Here is a 24,406-nt window from a genome sequence, read left to right as displayed (position 1 = left end):
CTCGAATTCGAAATTTTGCACAATCGCAATACTTTCCCTTACTATTATATTCCATATATATATATATATATATATAGGTAAGTGAAAGTAAAAATGTGGTTCAGGATCACTAACTTTCTATTCTTTACGATTTTCTTAAGGTTTTCAAATAAAATTATATATATTTTTCTTTTTTTATGTTACAAATAAAAGGTAATATTCCACTTTTTCTAAACATAATGTTCGACGCCATTTCCCTGAAATGGTTGGACATACAACTTTTATTTATTTATTTATTTTTTTTAAACATTGAAGTAATGTTGACTATCAGAAGGGTTTCTTAGATCGGACTTTAGGGTAAGATTGAGCCCTACCACAGCTAATCAGTAAGGTAAGGTACCCGAGGCGGTGGGACAACAGAGCTCTTTGACTTTAGTTGAAGAGTGAATATGAGATGGAGGAGTTGATTGTGCCACTAGGGGAAGCCAACCACAAGGGCCCTCAACTCCCGCATACCTTGTAGGCTGGAGCAACCTCTCTCTCCGTCATCATTAAACACTTCACTTCCAATTCCTGGTTCGATCCCTCGGTTAGAGAAATTCTCCGATTTAGGGCATCCTCTATTGCAAACATTCAGATGATGTTTATATTGGGAATGTCAATTGGTGGAAGGCTAATACTTGTTGGGAAAAAAAGTTAACTTAAATTACGGTATATAAATATAACAAATACAATAAATTTTCAAAAGATTAATTAACGAAGGAGATAATCAGAAATAGGAACTAAAGAACAAAGTAAATACTGTGAAGCGTCTTTGAACAACGGACATTCCCTATAACGGAACCCTTAGTTAATGGATTTTTTTTTTAATAAGATCTTGGCCAACACGGGAATTTAATACACTTGAACTCCTGTATTACACCCTCCACTCCGGATGCTGACACCAATTTTATCCTCTTTCAGGACTTTTCACCCCACTATAAAATCCATAAAATTCATGAAGATAATCACAAATAAATAAGTATATATACAAAATATTATTTAGATGATAAAAATGTCCGTAGTACAATTCGTAATTATTATGGTAATGATTTGTCAAATATCTAATAATAAGGATTTTCAAAATGTCGTTCTGACAAACTTGTTTCTAGATGCTTAAATTTATACTGCCTGTTAGAAACTAGTTTAGTATATCAAACTTACGGGAAACTGGTCGTAAATTTAACCATTAAATATAACCATTAGCTATATCTGCTTGGGAAATGCCTTCAACAGCATAAATAAACTTCAGGTAGAACAGTTACCTATCGTAGACCAATGTGGCTAAACTATAAAGCTTAATCTTAGCGGAAGAATTATTACTCATTGCAAAAGACTTATTTATATGAGTATAATAAGGCCTGGACTTAAGGAATTGATCTTCGGAGTTCCACTACTTTCGTTTGGATTCTTCTCGTATCCAATTCTCACAATCTGAAATCTTTTGTAAAATCCTTAATGCCCATCACTTTGTCACATTATCTATCAGGAGCTCAACGTTCCTTCCTAAGCACCTAAAATCACTTGTTTCTAACTTGATTATCCTCATAGGGGTCTGAAAGAAGATAGCCTCAACATCTTCTCCTCTGAAAAACTTATTGGAGTGCTATCGATGGGTAGATTCTTCACATGTTTGTACTATACCATTGTATAACTAACTTCAAATTTACTAATTGTATATATTTTTAAAACAGTTGTAACTATCAATAGATTAATTTAAAAAAAATTAAAATACTTTTTATTTAGGTACATGAAAAAAGATTTTCTTTTAAATTAACATGGAATGAGCAATAAACTAATTTCTGAAATTCCCTCACCCGAAAAAATATATTATTTTTGTTGAAAAATATATCATCCAACTTTTAAAAGCGAAGGAACATGCCTGATAATTTTACTAATTTTTTTTTAAACAACAATTATAGTCATTGATATTAGAGGATAATGATAAGGGGTGGAATCGACATCTTTTTTGCTGCATTTGATATTAACAAATTAAATCACAATTTACACTTATTTTTAAAAGATTTTTTTTAAAATATGGTAACGAGAAGAGCCTTTCCTGACAGCAAAATTTATCTTACATAATCTTTATTTTTTTGAGAACAATAATAACAGAGTAATTTAAAGAAAGCTTTAGAATTTATTTGTATGTGTTCAGTGTTACAAAACTATGATGTACCATTGATCTTGCTGTATTGTATCTTGGATTATTAAAATCTTGCATCTATAAGCAAGATGTTATTTATTCAAAACAACCTATTTAAACAGATATTTATGTTCATTCATTATAAAAATAAATGGAAGTATCACCTAATTTTTGTATACATGAAGCAAAGATATGTAATTTATATTTTAAAATTAATAAATCTTTGAATAATTAGGTATTTTAATTAAATTCTATCTAGTTATTAATTAGTTAACTAAATCGTTCAGCGTTAAAGTTGGAAAACTTTTCCTAAAACCACAATAGTTTATCAGTTCAAATCGACCTCCTTGATTCAAACATGGTTGGTTGTTTTTCTACTCATCTTCTGCTACAACATCAAATATTTTTATTTAATTTTTACAGATTCGAAGCCATCATTAATTATAGATTGGGTATTAAAAAAAATGTTGGTCATTGCAAGTTATCTCTGCCAATCTCATGCACAGATGTTACTCTGTACCACTATTTTGGTGAATTGATTTCTTCTTTCTTTTTATTTATAATCATTCTCATTTATACGATGATAGGTATGATCATTGATCAGTGGTAGAGGACGTTTAAATCCAAAGTACATGCTGGTCCGATTTTCTGAATAGAACTTTATCTACCTCGTCAAAATTTTTCGATTATAGACCTTTGTTCATCGAATGTGTGCGACGAACTGAAAATACTAATACTTTTTTGTTTTAGCTTTAGTACATTCTTATAGTACTTAAAATACGACAACTGATGCTAATATTCTCTACAATAATTATTGATATAATTGTTAATTTTCACTATTATAGCTTTTTATACATTTCAACACAAATTTATTATTCACAACATGGAGTTGTTAGTTTTAATTATTGATTTAATATTTCAATATCTTAAAAAGATTATAGATATTAGGAGAGAGTACGAGTGAATCGTCAATATTTCAGTTCTTCTTTTTAGCTCTCATCTTGTAATTCTATGCTATGGGCATGGAAAGAATTGACGTCTACTGTATAGAGCACGTGCTGAAGCTTAGTGTAGATCAATTTTCGAGGAATTCTATAAGTTCCATAGAATCGTTCGACTAACTTCAAAACTTTATTTTCTCCTACTTCTTCTTCTTCTTTTTTTTTTTTTTTTTTTTTGCCATATGTTGATGATTCTCTATCGTATCCGCAATAAAACCTATTTTTTATCCAACGTAACATAACATAGCAACTCATATATCCTATGATTTTAATAAAAATTTCTAAATTTAATAGTTAAAAAAAAAAAAAAAATTAAAATCTGTCCTCAGCTACTTCTTATAAATAGGTTTTCCTAATTTTTTTCTTTTAATTGTAGTTTTTCCTCTTATTTTTACATCGTCAAAACTGATCAAATTATATTAAAACTTATTTATATGTTTGATTTTTTCTATTAAGCAATTAGAAAAACTATTTAAAAAAAAAAAAAAATCTGTGCTGCTACAACCCATGAAGAGCCAGGGGTTCAGTACTTTGTAAAGAAGTACTCCTACTAAACTAACGGTTGTGCAAGGTGATATTGTCAGAATCATGCTCGACCGCCAGATTTTTACCCAAGTAAGGGCACCAAATTTAAGAGGCTGGATAGAACCCAGGTGGGCTCCAGAACCCACAGGAGTTGACTTATGGCAGGGGGACAATTTTCTGCCCAACCAGAATTGAAATCGGGTCCTTGGAGTTAGTAGCCACGCGCTTTACCCCGTTGCTACCGCGCTCCCTTAATAATAATTACTAAGTTTATTTAGGTTTTAGACAAATATTTAAGATAATTTTTACCTAGTATGTATTTTTATATCGTTGTGATGAATGAAATGGAACCGTTTCCTTATATTAAATGATATATTATATTTATTCGGAATAATTTGTTAAAAGATACTAGTTAAAAGCACCAGATGTGACTCCAGGTTCTATAAGGTTCTAAATAGGTTAGTTGCCCTGAGAAGCAAACAAGAAAATGCCAAACAGATAATTAGTGTACTATTCACACTGCATCCCATTCAACCATGTTTCTAATTATGGCCCATAGCTCTTATTGTTTTTTCTTACATTTTTTGTTTGAGATGAACATTTTCATTATTTATGAGTATACAAAGGGAGGAGGTAGCTCAGTGAGCAATTCGCACAGTATTTCTTACCGTCGGGTCCAGGTTTGAGTCTGCCTCAATATTGAGACTCCCTTAATGAAGGGTGAACCCTGCTTGCTCACATTGCAACAGATCTCGCTACGACTCAAACTGAAGATCTACAAGGTCTTCATAGGTCCGACTCTGCTGCTGGTGCACCACTCATGCGACACCTCTACAAGACTACGTTAACCAAATTGCAGAGCTTCCAGAATTCCCTCCTTCGGCAAATAGTCAGAGGAACCACACTCCAGCGGGCCAGGAATAGAGTCATCAGTGAGAAGCTCCAACTCCTGTCTGTGCCGGAATACATAGGCCGTAGGCACTTCAAATTCTTTGAAGGGCTTAAAGCCTGTTCCAATCCACAATTCCGAGAGATCGCCCCACCACCGAGACCTTTGAGGTGGCAAAGCACTGTCCTCTTGGTCGACGTCCTCGACGAGGGGGAGAATTCTGACTCTGCAGCCTGAATGCCCAGCCCTGCCCATTCTCTGTGAGTCCCCCGGTAAACATGCCATCCAAGTATTAAACCGCTTCAGCTGACCATTTAACTCCTATCTTATAATGCCAAGAGGCAATAAAAGATCTGATATAATTATTGTATATATTTACAAGGCTATGTCTATTTTATATTTGTAAATTCTTATAAATAAATATATTTTGGATGAAAAAAAAAGGAAAAAGAAAATGAATAAGTAATACAGATTCGAAGGTGGAGTTGCAGGAATCAATATAAATCAATTAACTTTTTTTTGATAATTGAGTTCAGCGATTATCCTGGCATACCGACTAAATCCCGAAACAGTACTTAGCAATACCTGCTTTATTTCCATGTTAATTTTATGCTCATACATTAGCTCTGGCTAATATGTAATTTTTTTATTTTAGCCCTGAAGAAGTACAGCACGGTGGATCGAAATGTCTTAATTGTTTTTCTTGACTGCAAGCAGCACCATATCTTTATAATTTTAAGTACTTGTTTAAGTTTCTAGTTTGCTAACCAAATATATAATCTACAGTCATAGGTTTCGTTAATGAAATTAAGGTGAGTATCAAAGTCAATGGCAGTTGCCTGAGACCTAAGACGCCATTGATTTTGCACGGAAGGCCCCACCAGATGGAAAAGATCTTGAAGAGTGAGAGTGTTGGAGTAGAGGCGGTTTAATGAGATTCCTCCATCCTTTTTAATTACGAGGATTACCGCTAAGAGCACCCCCGGCTCGACAATTTAACGACTTAAGCTCTTTTATATTGAATAAATCTTATTATTCAACCCAGACGGTTTCTTCACCTCTCTCTTTGTTTGGAACTGGATCGTCGTTTATCGCCCCGAGGGAAAATTCGCACCGATTTTTAATTTCAATTTCATTTCCTCAATGTAATAAATAGGAAGGAGAATTTTTTTGTATGTACATTTTTAAAGATTAGCCCCAGTTATTATGAATAACATATTGTAGCATCAACAAAAACATTAAGCATTATAACACCATTATATTAAGACTTCGGGAACCGGGTTCTTTATGTAGGCTAAATTTCTGGAGCTATTAAAACCACAACTGGAGTATGCTAAGGATGTATTTTGTGTTCCTTTCTATTTATTGTTGAAATGGATTACGTATTGCGTATAACCAATCAAAGGGAATAGAAAAGAGTGCACTGGAATATTACAGACGCAAATTGAAGACAGAAGAACGGACGAGGAAATATGGGACAACGATGCAAAGAACGAACTGATCATTTGTCCAATTTTATAGAATATTTATTTAAAAAATATTTCCTCTCTGTAATGTTTTACGTATTCTTAACTTGGAGATTCACCAAAAGGAATACGGAAAACATCTACTGGCCTAAAATTATTTCCTATATAACTAACCTCAAGCCAATAAGTGAACTAATCATTAAAACTAAATGGAGGTGGATAGGCCACACCCTAAGGAAGCCTAACAACGCCATAGAGAAACACACACTTGATTGGAATCAACGCGGTCCTCGGAAGCGAGGGCGACCTAGGACATATGGTAATTATCGGTGACAAAGTAGGTAGACCAGTCGAGACGGCATTGGAGAGAAGTGGAAATTGATATCTGATAGAAATCATAATCGAACATTCATAACGGCCCTTAGTAGGAGTTTATGAATTACTACTATTCCAATCAATTCACTATTAAGTCTTCTTTTTGTATTTATTTCTTGACGGGTCTGAGAAATGAATATTGACTCCTGTCTTAGAAAGTACGCGGCGGTAACTTCAAGGTAGCGCTAGGGGTTGGCAAAATAGACTAATAGACCCCCTTGCGGGACTAGTTTCCCCCCACCGTTTTATTGATAATAATGGGGAATACCAAATATTATCAAGGACGTGAAGTATGTTTAACAAACTTAACTTGATGACGGTGGTACTTCAAAGGAAATTAGTTATCGGGCTGACAAATGGGGGTCAAGTGTGCGTAGGCGTGGAGACGTTGCAAATCCTTAACCAGCTTCACTGTAATGATTGCTTCCTCATCGATCACCCTACCTCAATTTTTATAAAAAATAATACCGTTGTTTAATTGATAATTATAAATATGTGTGTGAGGGCTTGATTTATTGGTTGTTGTTATTAACTGATTATTATGGATCAATATCAATAAATATTATATAGTATAAATAAATTGATTGATAATTTCAATTCAAGAGCTAAGTGAAAAAAATCATGTTATAACGCAAAAGTTTTAATTTAAAAAAATTTAATTAAATAACGCTATATTTTATAATTATTTATAGCTATTTACAACTGTATTTACACAAAAACAAATTAAGTAAATTTTCAAGTAAGATCAAAATGGAGTGATATAGAGAAAGTACCCATACCCACCCCTAATCATATTTCTACACTAGAAGGTCTCTTGGCCATCTTCTTTTCAGGTGCCTCGGAGGGTTGTCAGAAATAGAAGAAGCAAGTTTAGATTGATTGATATCAGGTCTGGGCTGAATTGGTTATATATGAAGCATTAAGGTCTTTGTAGATGATTTTATTTGTTACAAAGTGAGGGGCATTGAAGATTTTACGAAGGATTTTGGATTACAAGGATTGGATACGATAGGAATTCGAAGGTTTAGTGGAGCCTCATAGCTCTACTCCATAAGTCCAGATAGGCCTTATAATTGTCATCTAGATCAGTCTTTTGTAATGAATTGAAAGTTTAGAGCATTTGTCTGTAAAAATAGTTGAAATCGACGTGCAGTTCCCTGTCTTTTCAGTCCTTTGTGGGGATTCCAGGTTAGTCGTTTGAACATCATTGAAGGATGGATAATTTAAATTTCCGAAAACTAATTAATTTAAGGCTGAGAAAAATTAAATAAGATGTTCCGTTGTCCTTAAATTAAATTCTTAAATTGTCCAACCTGATTTCATATATCGCACTAGTATTTCTAAAGTGACACAACTCAAAATTCAAGACAACTGACAATGTGACACTCTTGCCTATGGAGGGGGAATAGCATTAAGGCAGCAAGAGTGACACAAGTGCCCTCTGGCGGACAAGCTCTGAAGCTAGGTTGATACAGTTTTGATGATTCATTAAGATATATTTACCAATTTCTTTCATAGTCATAACTCAAAAAACACCGATTTTTGAGTTATGTCACTTTAGAAATACTAGTGCGATATGTAAATCTGTACTACTACCCATAAACCCATGAAGGGCCAAGGGTTGAATACTTTTAATTGACCGACGATTTTTCAAGGAGTTCATTAGTCAGAATCATGTGCTACTATCCGATTTTCCTTACTTTATGAGTCTGGCATGAACCTGGATGACTCCCGAACCCAGAGGTTTGACTCTTGGTTACAGTAACAGAATAAATAATTATCGAATAGGGCCGGATTTGAACCAAGGCCTTTGGAGTTAGTAACACAGTTCCCTACCACTGAGGAACCCCGTCAAAGTATTTAATTAAATTTATAGAAACCTTGATGATTTCAATAAATTTCTATATAAAAATAATTTTACTCAAAGTCTCCAAAATACTAAATTACGTGACATTAATCAATGTAATCTGAACCGGGCTGGAACAAATGCTGTAACACCTGCTCATACAAACGTAATCTTCTTATCTCATTCAACCCTACTTATCATTTCTACCACTGGGATTTAATTGCCAGATATCCTCAGAGACGGATAGTCGCGATAATTTAAAACTTAAAAAAAAAGCTAAATAATAGTTTTACTGTTGTTCTTCGATAATATGAAAGATCAATAACAATTATAAATGTAGATATCTTCTCATATGACTTAATGTCTCAAAAAAAAGTTATTTCTTTTATTTAGCTTCAATGTTTAATTACGGGAATGAAAAATATGTATATATATATATAGTAAAAATAGATGACTCTACAAACCATAGTTAGGTAGTTAGTAATAAGAAATGGCGGCTGATTCAAAGGTAACAAAAAATTAATTTTCCAATTGTAGTTCTATATCTTTAAAATTGTTGCTATATTGGTTTTTAATTAAAAAGTCATTTTTCTTAAAAATTAAAAAAAAAACAATTTTTTTCTGTCTTATAAAAAATCCAACAATGATTTTTTTTTGTAATATGTCAAAGAGCCGTCATTTTTATTAATCCTTACTATGGTTGGCAGTAATTAATGTCAACATTCAACTATGAACAGCTTTCATTAAAGTAATCAAAAATTGGGGTGAAATAACTTCTTTTTTTTCTCCTCTTGGGCACTTGGGCTATTATTGAAAAAAAGAAAATTTTATATTAAATTTTACGAAAAAAAGGGATTTTCACAAGGAAGGATACTTTAAATACTTCTTTTTACTTAGCACTTAGACAACCTTAATTAAATTGTTATTTATAAAAAAATAACATTATTGAAAGTCTGTGATATCACTGCATCACATGTAACATATTGAAGGAGCTGGTACCCTTTTTGCAGAGTCTGGGTGTGCTCTAGACGCATCTCTAAGATTTAGGAGTGCATATAGATCAATTGAATACGATTGAAAGTTTGATATAAATTAATATATTTAGTTATTTACACATTAAATATAATGTATATGAATTATTATATTATACGAATAAGTTGGTTATTATATCTATTTAGTTTATAGCGGTAAATAACATTATATAATAAAAAATAAGGTAAAAAAACAAAACAAAAAACTTCAACACGACTCAATCATTCTATACGAAACTTGACAGGGATTTAGGGCTCTATAAACTGCGACAAAGGACAGAAAGTGCATCTAATTATAACAAATTAGTACCGAAAATATAAAATAAAACTTTTGTGAAGTTTGCCATAATTTGAAACTAATATTTCGCCCTTAATAGAGCATTAAATCTAAAAAACGTGGTTACTGTAGATTAAAACAGGAGACGTTCAGCTTTCCAACGGGTCTTTTAACGTGAGAATTTGATAAAATGTAGAGAAGAATGAACGATTATTATGAACAATAGTCTCCGGTAAAAAAAAATCCAAATAAATCAAGTTGAAAAATTTAATTTCTTTGAAAAATGTTTTTGAGGGTTTCAGATGATGCTAAAAACAAAAATGATTTGCTTTTTCCAAAACACAATTTTGTTGACATACTTTACTGAAATTCTCATTGTTTTTTATTTTTTAGTGAATAAAAATTATTTAATAGAATCAATATTATTTTTTTCATGTTTTTTATAAAGAGATAAATCGATTGGCATGTAATAACCATGAAAAAAAGTGTACTTTCTGAGCTACGCCCCAAAAATGGTTAATTTTGTTAATATCGTTTTTTATAATCTTTCCAGGAAAACCCTGATGATTTAGCAAAAAGCACCATCACAAATCATATATCAAAATATTGGCATTTATATATTATATTAAACGTACGTGATATATTATACCTGACATCACAGAACTAGTCTGTGAACCGAATGTATCACAATCGAATATGTAATATACTTCGGAAAAGTATTTTTGAAAAGTCAATTAATTTTCTTTTTCATATTTCCCTCCACGTTGTTGGACATTAGTATTCCTGACCAGAGCTCATCAGTGTTTTATAACGAGATTTTCTACCTAGTTTTTCATATCGAAGTTTCATTTATTTCTCAGCATACCGTAGCCTAATTAAATTCGTGTTTGCTTTTCATTTTTTTTCATCTGTATGATTAAATGAATTTTTTAAAAATGAGTTCGTTTATAGAATTAAGAGATGTGTGGTGATAATGGTTATTCATTCCTTCGATAATTATATATATATATTTTTAGAATTTTTTGTGTACAATAAACATTTCAAATACTGGACCCATCTACATACTGGTTTTTCCAAAATGTTCCGTATCGACATGGTAATGTTTATTTCTAAAGAAATTCTTGATTTATCCACTAGAAAAAAAGTTGCGAACAATATTAAACATTATTAGCGCATAGCTCAGAAATAGTACATTTTTAAGATTATTAATATACCAATGTATTTTTTTGCAGGGGGATAAGAAAAACTTATTACTGATTGCATTAGATGATTTTATATTATCTATAAAAACCTAATGAAGTTTCTGGTAAAATAGGATAAACTTTTTTTTTTTTTTTTTTTTTAAAGGTAGATATTTGAAACTACTTTAGGTGTTTTATTAGTTCATATATTTTTCTTGCTAAATATTCTAATAATTAAAACTTTTATAACTACATAATCGTTTAAAGTGATTTCAAAATATTTCTGGTGAAAATCCAAGCATATAATATAGGATTTATTTTTATTAATTATAATTCCAATAATTGTAGATCCCGGTATTGGTAAAAAAAAAAGGTACTAAAAAGAGCAGAAACTATTTATTATAAACTAACCGTTCTACCTACTTTTCAGGGCTTCGTATCTGTTAAATGAAAACAAGATACAACTATTGTAAAGTATGATAAAACGATAAGAATATATATGGAAGGTCATATAAAAAATATATATAATAAAATAATGAAGTAAACCAAAATAATATTAATGTAAATTAATTGAATAATAGTCAACATGTATAGTAACGAATGATAGGATTGGAAATGAACCACAGTTGTAGTAATCAGTGAAAAAATAATTCATAAAATTTTTAAAAACCATGGTACAATTGAAAGAGGTGAGGAAATTGGTTCAGCCTAATCCAATTTCCGTACAATAAAAAAAAAATCATTATTTTCACACTATAGCTAATTTAATTAAGATCATCATAAGTTTTCTTGTCTAAGAAAGTTTAAGCATAACAATCTGTATTCTTATCAATAAAACAAACATGTCTACATGAATTTCTTAACTAAAGAAGTTCAAAGATCTAAAAATTCGGACTTTTCAAATATATCCTTAATATAGAATATTATACAATTGTGACTAAATTATTGCATTTATACTATAATGCAAAATTTATTATAAATAAAAAGCACATAAAATGAACTACACGAAAGAAAATGAGGGGTTAAATTAATTTCGTTGTTATTAGCGGAAGGCAGGCACGCTTTTGTAGCCTTCGAAACTTCAGAGGATGAAGTAATTAATCAAGCTTATTTTTAAACTTAGTCTAAGTTCCTGAGAAACTTCACCAAGTAAAAATATTACATTCCTCTTGAGGAATGGTGTTATTTATAGGAAGCAGAACTACCAACTAGTTCCTCAGGCAATATAAAGGAGATATCACTTCTACTTTATGGGTCTGAACTTCCAGCCGGACGTGTCTTGAAAATTATCTGGAAACTTCATCTATCTCAGAGGACATTCCTGGAAAATCTATTTCATCACAGAAATTTTCCCTTTGTTGTGAAAGCGCCTAGAATATGATTTCTAGTTGAAAACATGAGAACATGAATGAAACACTTCGAAACTTAGAGAAAGTTTCGTGATTTTTTAAAATTTAATTATTAGTCATAATAAGGGCATAGCGGATCTGAATGTTCGATTCCGATAGCACTTGTCAGTGCCATATCAGTCTTGATGTAATCCTCCCACCTACGCTGTACCACTATATGTTCTACCCCTCGGACGTTTACCTGTCGGTGCAGGGTAATTGACATTTTATGGGTCCGGACATTACTAAGCCCTTTCACGCCCATCTAATGCTCTACAATACAACCCGAATTATATTTCCTGGTTGCAGTACCCAGAATTCAGTGTTGTGTAGCCGTCTAAATTATCCAATTAACTCATCTTTTTTCGGCCCAAATATTTTACGTAATACTTTATTTTCGAAAACCTAAAGGTACCGTTCTTCCCTTGGTGTTAGAGGCCACGTATCGCATCCGTAGAGAACAATAGAAAGGATAATAGTTTTGCAAATAATAGCTTTTATGTTTCTGGACAGAAAGTGGGAGCTATGCAAGTTCGAAATTGAAAAATAACAAATAGTTTCCATCTTTAACCTCCCTTTTATCGTTAAACTGTTTTTTTCTATTTACCTTTGAACCTAAATACTTAAACCTCTCCAGTTCAAATGGGATTCCTCATATACGTATCTATTTCGCCGAAATCTACTACTATAGATATTTTGTTTTATCTATATTTATTTCAAGACCTAGTTCTTTACTAGATTGTATCAAAGTAGTTGCATTTGGTTTTATAGTGTCCTCGTTCTCACCTAATAATACCAAATCAACAGCATACCCCAGTACTGGTATATCCCTACTAGATTTACTAATTTCTTTGGTAGTCCCTGTTCAATCAAAATATTATACAGCTTCTGGTGGTTAATAGTTGATAAACTATACAGTTGTATAACAAATTGTCATGGAATATCTGACATAATGAAAAAATTTATTGTTCAGAGAATAGAACGTTCACTAACATTTTGCGTTTAATATATCAATGAATACAGTTGGTTCCTAATCTATCTGCATACAGTCTAATCCAGGATCCAAAATAACACTTCCTATCCTTAGTTCGATTTCAATGAAATTTTAGGGAATGTGAAGATTAATAGCTAAACGGAAACGTATCAATTTAATTAAATTACATCCGCCCTTTTCACTTAAGTATCCGAAAATATATTTTCTTTGGCACACCATTATAAAACGACTAATCAGATTTGGGCCAAACATGGAAAAAAGTTGTGGTATTCGAAATCAGTTCATCTCCTAGTTTCATTCTAAAAATATTTTTTTCAAAATAAACCCTTTTTTTTCGAGCTCTACACTATCAAAGCAATATAAGATAAAATTAAATATTAAAAAAACTTTAATTAATTCTGATATTCCAATGTTTGGTCACTTAGATGTTTCTGTCCAAGACAGGAATGGAGTTTTTTAAATAAACGTCATCTATAGGGTGCTAAAAGACATTTTAAAAATGTTATTCAAGGTACTGAGGTGTTAAGAAAAAAAATATGCTTAGCTAGGAATATGTTTATAATTATAGGATTTCGATCCTTTTAGAACTAGCGTTTAAAAAGCACTTATTGGGCTAGTAAGTCTTACATTAAAAGTTTTTATAATGATTCTTATCCTTAATGGAACTATATTCTTTAAGTTATTTATAACTTTGATAAGTATTTTTGATAATTGTTTCCACATCTGAAAGAAACTCAAGAAATAAAAAAAAAAAAAAACAACAAACGTTAATATACTTTCATTGTATTGACACATACAAATTCAAAGAGTTTTTTTTTAAGGTTACATTCACAGACGCATAGGGCTGAATGTACTTGCAAACATTGGTTGCGTATAGTGGAAGATGCCTGACTACTATACCATTTCCTTTATTATAGAAAACTTACGTAACGACCCACTAGTTTGCTTAAGGATTTAATAAAACACCGTATCCTAGAACGAATAGGTTTGTAGGATAGGGTTACTCCCGTAGTCTTTTTTTTTATTATTATTATATTTACGTAAGAACTTAAGGACATAAACTGTCCTTTTTAAATTGTTAAAAAAAAAAGAAATAAATGAAAAAATATTTACATGATTTTTTTTAATTCATCATAGGTATGTGATTAGAACAATAATTATTTTTATCTGTTTCAGGTGAGTACAGTTCAAATATTGGTCACAGCTCTGGCATTAAGTCGATAATGTAAGTGTATCATTTAATTTTTTATTTAATTTATTAATTAAAGTACTAATCAAAATAGTAATGAAAAAGAATCAAATATATTTTGAAGCCATTAAAACCGTGAAAATACATGCCATCGACTGGTGAGAACTCTTATACATAGGCGAGAAAGATATGTGAATCAAATTTGATAAAAACTGCGAGGACAGGGGGTCGGCTGTGGCAGAAATTTATTTTTTGCAACAATGTAGCCCTGAGTCAACCGTATGGGTTCTTGAGCCCTCCTCAGATCTATTCAGGCTCATAAAGTGGGTAACATTTATTGGCGAAAACACTAGCGGTTGAACGTGATCTTGAAAAAATCACATTCGTTGTTCTAAAAGCAGTACTTCCTTACAATGAACTGAATTCATGAACCCGTAAAAGTTCTCATAATTATTAAAAAAAAAAATAAATATACATTATTTATAGCTAACAAAAAGCATGAACTATAAAAGTAAGTTGAACTTGAGTACATTTAATATTAATTATATTTTTGCTTATTTCTGGATACAGTATCTAATTTTTCCTCCCAATTAGTGAGTTATTCTTTTATAACAATGGTTTGAACATCATCTAAACCATGTATATATGAAATCTTCTCATCTCAAGTGAGTAAAGGTGATGATTGAGAAACTCGAAGGCTGAAAACAATTGGGCTAATTATGAAAGTTGGCTGAAGCTAAAGTTGCAAAAGTGTTGATAAGTGCTGATGGGCGCTAGTTATCGAGGGGCAACAAGGCCTGTGATTGAACACTCTTCTAACTGCCTGTCAATCCATTCTGTACTAGTCTTCTCATTGCTAGAGAGTCATATAGCACACTCATTAGTATTCAGTGAGAGGTCATACGCATGTTTTGTATACATATGCCAGGTAATTATGTATTTGTTTATGTAGTTATACATGTAAAATATTTAAAATATAACTAGGATATGAGTGATGGGACTCACTTCCAAGATTCCAAAATAAATTCTTCTTATGTCATTCAAATAAAATTTGGAAAATAAGTAAAATAATAAGTATAAGTATAAAATAAATAAAATAGCAAGACGCAGAGGAACATGATGAGAGTGAGGAATTGGATGGCGACCGTACAAGATCGAAATGATTGGTGGAGGCTGATGCAGGAGGCCAGAACTCGACATCGAGTTCTGGAGCCGAATTAACAATAATAATTTAGTAGCTCTACAAGGAAATGAGCAACTCCACTTATATAAAAATGCAACTATTAAAATGCCTTGGCCATGTTAAAAGGATGAACAATAAAAGAGTGTACAGTAGGTGGTACATGAATCTCCTAGATGGTATGCCCAGGTGGTAGGGCGGTAATCCTATGGAGGGCCAAGAGGAGGCTGAATCTTCGGTGACTGAGGATCTCTCTTACCCATGCAAGAAACAAAGAAATGCTTGGCTTCAGTAGAGCAAGCAAAGGGCAACAAGCGCCTGTTGTACTGATAGAAGATGGATGATTTTATTTGTGGTTTTATATTATGGTTTTAAAATATACCCTAGAATAAAAATGGTCGTGATTATTTTGACTGTGAAACAATATTTAATGCTTTACTTTATATTAACCATATATATATTTCTGAGTAATTTATACTTAAAAAGCCTCTTACCCTGACGGCTTCCTCGTCGGACTCGAGGCGAAGGCTGACCTGGAACCTGCCACCCTTGGACACGAGGCCGCATGGGAATCGGACCCTGACGGGCTGGGACCCGTTGGCCCAGAAGAAGGGGAGGCTGGCGAGGGTGGAAGAGCCCTCCAAGAGAATCACCACTCCTCGTAGGCCTGGGGTACCACCCAGAACGTGCACCTCCAAGTCCCCGGAGAGGGCCGTGTGCTCCGCCGGCAGGACAAGCTCGATCCCGCTGCATCTTAGGTCATCTGTAACATCCAATCATTAATGTAGAAACTCTCGAGTTTCAGTCACTATTAATTATATTTTTAATCACATCTAATCAATTAGTATATGATTATCTAATGATTAGTTAAGATGTCACTAGTCATCTTTCTAAAAGATTAACTAATGCACTGGAAAAAAAATTAGTTTTCCAATAAAACAAAAAAAAAAAAAAAAAAATCAGTTCACAAAATTTGGGCTTTGTTTTCTCTTCTTTTAATTTTTTCTAATTTTAAATTTTTCAAGAAGTAGAATATGTTTTTTTTCATGGTTACATCATTGTTTCCTACACTGCGCCTAATACTCAATGCAGAACATGTTTCTTCAAACCAACTTCTTCCGAACTACGAGTATTATTTCCCATTTACGAGAGTTAGAAAAAATAGTTGATTATTTTTTATAATTTTTATTGTAATGAAATTAGCTTTTGTCGAAATTTTTTTCTTCTTTTAATTATTCAAATATTTTTAAATATAACCGTGGAATATATTTAACCTGACTATATGTGCCACGAAATCGTTTTAGACCGAAAAAGGTTCAGTATTTTTGGCCTAACAAGGGTGCCGCGGTTAAAGCCACTTGATGAATAATTATGCTTTGTATTCACTGATACGTCTATGTGCGACTATAAATTGCGGCTTTGAAAACCTGTTTCTTAGACCAGATGAAATTTATTCAAATTACATCTAAAACCGGTTGATTTAAATTGTATCCTAAGATTAGGGAAAGAAAATTGTAGCCATAAATAAGCCTGAGAATAGCAAATAAGGAATTAGGTTAAGAATCCGATATGGCCGTAATGCTCGGATATTTCCTGCCAACTGCGGCAAAGATGTCTCCGCAGATAACCAGCTGTTATTTTACAGCAAAAGATAACCCCTCCAATCTTAGGACATTTTATGCTTCAACGACTTCTTAACAAAAAACAACAAATTAAGTTTATGGTATCATTAAGAGGTGTGATTTTTTTTATGATGAATAAAAATAAAACCTAAATATATAATAAGATAATTGGATAAAATAAATATTATTAATTTTATTTCCTACAATAGGTTTGTGATATTGGACCATTGAATAGTGAAGCAGAATAGGCTAAATTTTTAATATTTTTCATTAAGATACTATCAAACTCTACTTTAAACAAGTCAGCTTATTTCTAAGCTTGGATTCAGTAGTGATACTTAATGTGAGGACATATCTCTCTCTGATTTAGTAAAATACCAGATAGTGCAGGAAAAGTAGTTTAAGTTAGATGATATCCGGAATAGATTTATTTTTTTAAAGCAAAACATTATGATATCGTGAAGGTTATTTTTTATATAAACAAATCTTTTTGTTTTTTGGATAAGATATAATAAATTATCAAGGGAGTGCTTTAACAGTGGATTTTAAACATTTAAATTATTTCGACCACTTTCTTACTTATTCACTTTAACAAACTTACTAGATCCGTAAAGTGTCTAGTTTTAACTTTCATTTACCTATATAGAGAATATATAGTTAGGAGAAGTATTGCGATATTACAAAAATTTTTATTCAAGTTTTCAACGGAAATATACAATTTGAGGTCCCCCCCGAATTCACATAGTCAAGTTTCGCAAAAGTGTGTGATAAACCTAGCTCAAAAGCGAAAAGATGAAGAAAACTGAAATTACATATTAAAGGCGAGTATATGGCTAGGATGTGACATTAACTATTTAGGAATCAAGTGCATTTTAATACTATGCAGGTCTTATCTCATTGAAATAGTGTAACGGGCTTAAAATGCCATATTTTAATAATATTTTCCTGTACTGTACTTTTAATTTTTTTTGTTAAAAGAATATGACCAGTTCTCATTGTTAGCAGTCATAAACGATGTATAATTAAAGTATATTTCAGAATTTTAAGAGTAAATGTAAGAGAAAAAAAACCGAGACCACCCGATCTTTCCCGATCGCATGACGACTTCGTCATCTTTAGTAAAACTGTTGTATTATTTCAAATGTACAATTCATATTTGTTATTACCACCTCCAGAAACCAAAAAAATTGAAATTTGACAACAGACAATTTTTTTATGATTTTTGTGTTCCTGGTTTTTTTCATTTTTTTTTTTTCGTAAACCACAAAAACAGCGTTAACAACAAGAGGAGCCCAGTAATCTACACGAAACTTGGGGAAGTTAATGACACCAAAACATGAATTCTATCTTTACACAGATTACGAGGTATCAATTTTCAACCATTAGTTATTGCGTTGTAAATATGATATTAGTCATTGGAATACATGTTCATAAACAGCAAAATAAAATAATACTTTTCGTTATAATTGGGAAAATCCTTTTTGCTTTTTATGCCTTCTCGCGTTTTAATAATTGGTAAAAGTATTTTTTTTTTTTTTTATAGCCTATTAAAGTCTTTAGGTTAAATTTTATAACGCTTAACCCTAACCGCAACAGGTGGGTGTTTCCTATAGTTAGGCCATTTTTAAACTTCATTATTCCATACCCATATAAAAAAATAAATAAGTAAACTAATGAATTCATTAAATAAATCTTTAATGCAAAATATGTGCGTTGCAAATGTAGTGTTATAACATTGCGGGTTAAAAATCATTACTTTTCTAATATATTCCACCTATTTCCACCTAGAACATCAGCCATGTAATTCAATAATGTTTTGACTTTGAAGCTTTTATATATAATATAAATTTATGTTATAATACAATTACGTAGAGGTCTTCTCCACAATTTTTCAAGATAATGAATAGGTTTTTAATCATTATTATTCCAGATTTTAATCCTTTTAGATTGTTGTATCCTTTTTCTGATATTGTTAAATACCCGTAAAGAAGACAATGTCTAGAAAATGGTTAACGCTGTCTTAACAATGCTGCAGATTTTTCCAATTCATTACGGATGGAAACTTATAGTTGCTCCTGTTTTATAATATTATTTTATTATATTGTTACCTACACAACTAATGGTTGATCTGATCGTGAATTATTAATTTAGATTCTATTTGTTAAAAATCGGTGCCAATTTCAAGTCATTTTTCCAGAGTACTTGCTTTTATACATTTTTTTTAATGATAGTTATCATCTCGTTATATTCCAATTACAATATAATTATATTTATCTCGTAATGAAAAAATAAGTCAACAGATAGAGATGGTAATAATGTTAAAAAATCTATTTTTTGTAATGAAAACATATGTAATAAAACATTTTATTAATAATTTATTGTGCCGCTTTGTTTTTTAAAAAAATATTTTAATGAATTTATATTATGTTATTTTTATTGGAAAAAATAATTAAAACAGAAAGTGCGTAAACCATGTACGCATGTGCAAATTTATTTCTCTTTCACGTATATATTATAAAAACTACTCTTTAGATTTAAAAAAAGTTGTTGAAGATTATTGTAGATATATTCTTATGTAAATTTGATCAAATGACATCGGCTACTTTCGTTAACACATGCGTTTGATTTATTTTATTTTATTTGACTCACCTATATTTGGAAAACAGCTAGTTAGCTTAAACTTGGAAAAATATTGCGGATTAGTTTAGAAACGGCATAGTATAAATTTTATCAATTTATTTCCCTAACTCATAATTTCAACTTATTTCGCAAAAAAATAATTTCTGGATAAACCTTTGTTTTAATAACATTTCCATAGATATTATTCTCAAAAGATTAAATCCTTAATCTAGAAATACATCAATAATAGCGTCCTCAATAGAAGTATTAAGAAAACATAAAAGTTTTAGAAAAATCAATTTTGATTGAAGAAAATAAGTAGACAAAAAAGACAGAACCAAAATTAGGATTCCTTTATTTCAGGAATTATTTTCTTATCTCTCGTAAATGTTATATATAATTTTAATTTTAGTAGATGTGTGACTAAAATGAGTTACTATCTATTAGATGTTTAAAGAGCTTTATAAGATATGGCCCATCTGAGATCTTAAAATTAATTTTATACGTTCATTCTTCACAGTACATGTTTAATTTTCATCGGATAATAAATCTTGAAGTACATTAGAGAATGTCGTACTGAATTATCTATAAAAAAAAAAAAAAAAAAAAAATCATCTTACGAATTAAAAATGAAAAGCTGCCTGCCTAAGTTTCTTTTGTCTTAAAGTTTTAACTTTTAAAAAAGGCCTTTTAGAAACTGTCACCCATCTTCACTCATCCGCTCCGAATTTTAAATACTTTTATCGACAAAAAAAAAAAGAAAAATGTTTTTCCCTTTGATTTCACCTTGCCTATCTTTTATTTATTATCATTATTATTAAATATGGAAAATAGGATTTAAAAGTTTAAAAATCCATTAAGTTTTTTTAAGTGTACTTTTTTTAAAAATCATATTAAAATTGTACGAACGGTAACCTAAAAAGATTTACTTGTTATTTCCTAATTCATTTTAGCATATTCATGAACTTTCTTCTATTTATTTTATGTTGTATGAACGAAGGCGGATTATATTATTAAATAAATATTAACATGAGATGTACTAAATACTAAAAAATAATTCTATATTACGTTATTAAAATAGTCCCAATTAGATCTTAGGGCATAATGATCTTACTGCATTATAATCATTCATTAATCATAAATCTATGTTACAGGATTGCGTTAAAAAACAGGACGTTTAAAATTATGACGAAAAAATACATATATGCCATTATCGATAAAAAAAAAGAAGCCATCATTTATCAATTCACGGGCCATATATCAAATACTTCTAATAAGATTTACTTTAACAATAAAAAATGTATTCTCGCTTTCTAGATGTTGTTTCATTATGGAAAGTTCTTTACTTTTTTTTTCTTTTTTTTCTCTTAACTAGTTTAAATAACAATATTAATATCTACCTTAGTATATATAAACGTAACTGTCGTCCTTCCTTTGCCATATGGCATTATAAGGGGTTGGGCTGGGTCCGCTGAAGGCGGAGGTTACAATATTGGCCCAAGAGCCGCTGGCCGGGGGGTACAAAGAAGAGGGAGGGCCGCTCCCACTGGTGGATGAAAGGTGAAGATGGGTTTAGATGACTTCAGGCTCTCTTTATCTTAATTTTTGCGAATTAAGATATTTTAAAAACAGTATTTCGCATTGGATTTAGTGTATATGAAAAAGTCTATAATGTGAAATCATATATAGAATTTTTTTTTTTTTATATTTATTTATTGCTATTTACAACTGTACATATTTAGTCAATCTGATCTAAGTTGAATTGGAGTGTTACAGGCGTGTAGATAAACTACCTATTGGTAGCATTCTAATGACATTTTACATTAGCTGGTTCGTGGTTAATTTTTTTTTTTTTTTAAAGTGGGTAAAATTCTCATTCTGTTCTAGAATGATCAGTTAGTTTTTTTTTTCTTAAGATATAAACATTTTGTCCTTTTTTTCTGACTTACGTGATGTCACAGCTTAAGTATCTGCGTATGTAAAAAATAAACATAGGTTGAAATAAATATGCTTTGAAGTAACTTAAGGACAGAAACATCTACTGAGCAGAGAAGTTTAGCAAAAATCAGAGAGAGAAGTAATTAGTTGGAGTTGATCCTCCGGCCGCGGCTAAGCCCTACACTAAGATAAGGGACTTAGCTTCGGTTTCACAGCCCCGTCCCAAGTGCCCAACTGCACCGCAAGTCCTCCTCGCTTAGTTTGTCTGCTTAGTCTTTATTCCATCCACTTACATTCTTCCTTAGATCGTTCTCCTAGATGTTTAATGGCTGTTGGATTTAGATAACTTAGGTCCTGAATATTATTTAAACTTTTTGTTATTATTATTATTATTTAAAACACTATATTATACATTGGTTTATGGTTTTTATCCGGTGCCTACGATTTAAAGAAGGTAGACACTACCCTCAAGAATAAAGAGAGAATTATTATAAGCACTACAAGAGATATTATTCAGAGAAACAATCTGATGGTGTGAAAAAAACAAAACAAAAAATAGACTGTGGAATTTAGATACCAAGAAAAGCCTTGGCTGTTTTTTATCTAATATTTGTAAACCAAAGAAACATTGTTAATATTATTACAATTAAATTATTAGCAAAAAAACCTTGGTTAATATTATTACAATTAAATTAAAAAATAATAAGTTTGTACCTAATTATTTATACTGATTTTTAAATTAAAGCCATTAATTATTATTATTACAAAATATTTAAGGGTCATAAATGATAATAAAAAAAATATATTTTTATACCTCATTTTATACATGAGGTATACAAATATAAAATCAAATTCGAATATAATCGTATTAAATAAAGCAAAAATATAAGAGTATTGTTTATTAAAAAATTACTAATAAAAATCACATCTTAACTTCATTTTGTTATTACATATACTTTATTTAATTAGGCAATCAACTTATACAGATTTTTATGTATAAATTCTTGTTTTTAGTTTCTAAAAATTTTGTATAATATAATATTCTATGATAAAGAGTTTATAATGAGCTCAAAAATAAATAAAAAACTGTGAAAACTAAAGTACTGAACAGGTCCACGACTAGTTCTCATCCAATAGAACCCACAGACGACCGCTTCGGAGTTCGGAACAAAAGTTAGAGCAGCGCGAATCGTTAACTGGGTTAGGGCTAAGTTGGTTCCCGATCAAGCATTCACCTTTTCAACGAAATGAAATCTGTTCGCCTAAATTAGAATCAATTAGTGAACTCAACAATGGCCGCTGGTCTCTATCCCAAACCAAACGAGGGCTCTCCCGCTCAGCAATTAGAGGCTCAACTCAAATCAACTATTTCCTATTTGATTTAAAATTTAAACTTGTGAATTTTCTGAAGATTGTTGACTACGATATCTAGCTATAATTAAATAATGTTATAATAAAATAATGCTATTGTAAACTATTGATAACTACCAAATATTTTGTATTCCATGTATTTTTTGTGACATTTTAGACGAAACTATTAAATTATACAATGAAACGACGTTAATGGATGTAGATACTAGGTATTGGCTATCCAGATAACAATAACGAGCAAGGGCCTTTTTGTTTATTGATTAAATGATATTAATATATATATTTTTTTTCTGACCTCCTAGAAAAAATAAGAACAACAATGAAATATATACAAATGAAGAAATGAATGTATATATGCAGGCAATCTAATACATCTTGTTTTGCCAGTGTGGCATTATAAGATAGGCACCCGGATCCGCTGAAGGCGGTGTCATCGATGATGGCATGTGGTTGCCTTGATATTAATATAAAAGTTTGAATTGTATATTAATATAAAAGCAACCGCATGCCATCATCGATGACACCGCCTTCAGCGGACCCGGCAGCCTATCCTATAATGCCACACTGGCAAAACAAGATGTATTAGATTAGATGATATTAATATAAAAATTTAATTGTATAAATCATTAGCAGAGCGGGTCATCGAGTAAGACACTGTGCTACTAAATTCATGGAACTGGGTTCAAATCCTGCTACGGTAAATAATTATTCATTCAGATACTTCAATCGTGAGCCAACTTTGTTGGTTCGGGTGCCCTCCTGTGGTCACTAGTCTATAAAGTGGGTTCCCTTGGTTGGGGAAAATTCTGGCAGTTGAGCGTGGTCATGAAAAAATCACCTCCTTGCTCAACCGTTGTTCAAAAAACATTACAATTTACAAAGTAGTGAATCCATGACCGTACATGGGTTTAACGGTTCATATTTTAATTAAAATTGTAAAGGAATATTGCAGAATAAGTGCTCGCCTCCTACGTGGGGCGTTGAAGGTATTAAGATAAGATAGACTGGTAGATATGCCTCCCAATTTGATGCTAGAAAGAAATATTAGATATACAAGTACGGACTAGGTATTAGCTATTCAACTTTAAACAATTTGTTAGGTTGAGAAGTTGAAAGTTAAAAAGTTGAGCGTTTTGATCTATGATTTCTAAAACCGTTTCTAATCAATAATTGGGTGTATATTATGAACTTTGTACTATTTTCCTCTCTAAAAAAAAAATAATAATAAATTTTTTTTATTTTTTAAGATAAGATTAGATTTATTTATTGATAGATATTACAATCTGCCACACAGTTGTGGGCAATAGGTAATATTGATAAATGATCACATACATACTAAAATAAAAAAAA

At 31.1% G+C, this 24,406-nt stretch overlaps 1 protein-coding gene across 1 annotated transcript in view; it reads right to left on the bottom strand.

The window, feature by feature from the left end:
* gogo (golden goal) overlaps positions 1–24,406 on the bottom strand; it is a gene marked incomplete at its 5' end in the record, with an annotated part of 228,264 nt that overhangs the window by 93,909 nt on the left and 109,949 nt on the right. The window contains 1 exon segment of the mRNA XM_014435703.2: positions 16,001–16,269. Coding sequence (XP_014291189.1) covers positions 16,001–16,269 — 269 coding nt within the window.

The sequence above is a fragment of the Halyomorpha halys genome, unplaced genomic scaffold (assembly GCF_000696795.3).
Source record: "Halyomorpha halys isolate HHAL.00 unplaced genomic scaffold, Hhal_1.1 Scaffold1653.1, whole genome shotgun sequence".
NCBI classification, from domain to species: domain Eukaryota; kingdom Metazoa; phylum Arthropoda; class Insecta; order Hemiptera; family Pentatomidae; genus Halyomorpha; species Halyomorpha halys.
This window is presented reverse-complemented; position numbering and strand designations above follow the sequence as displayed.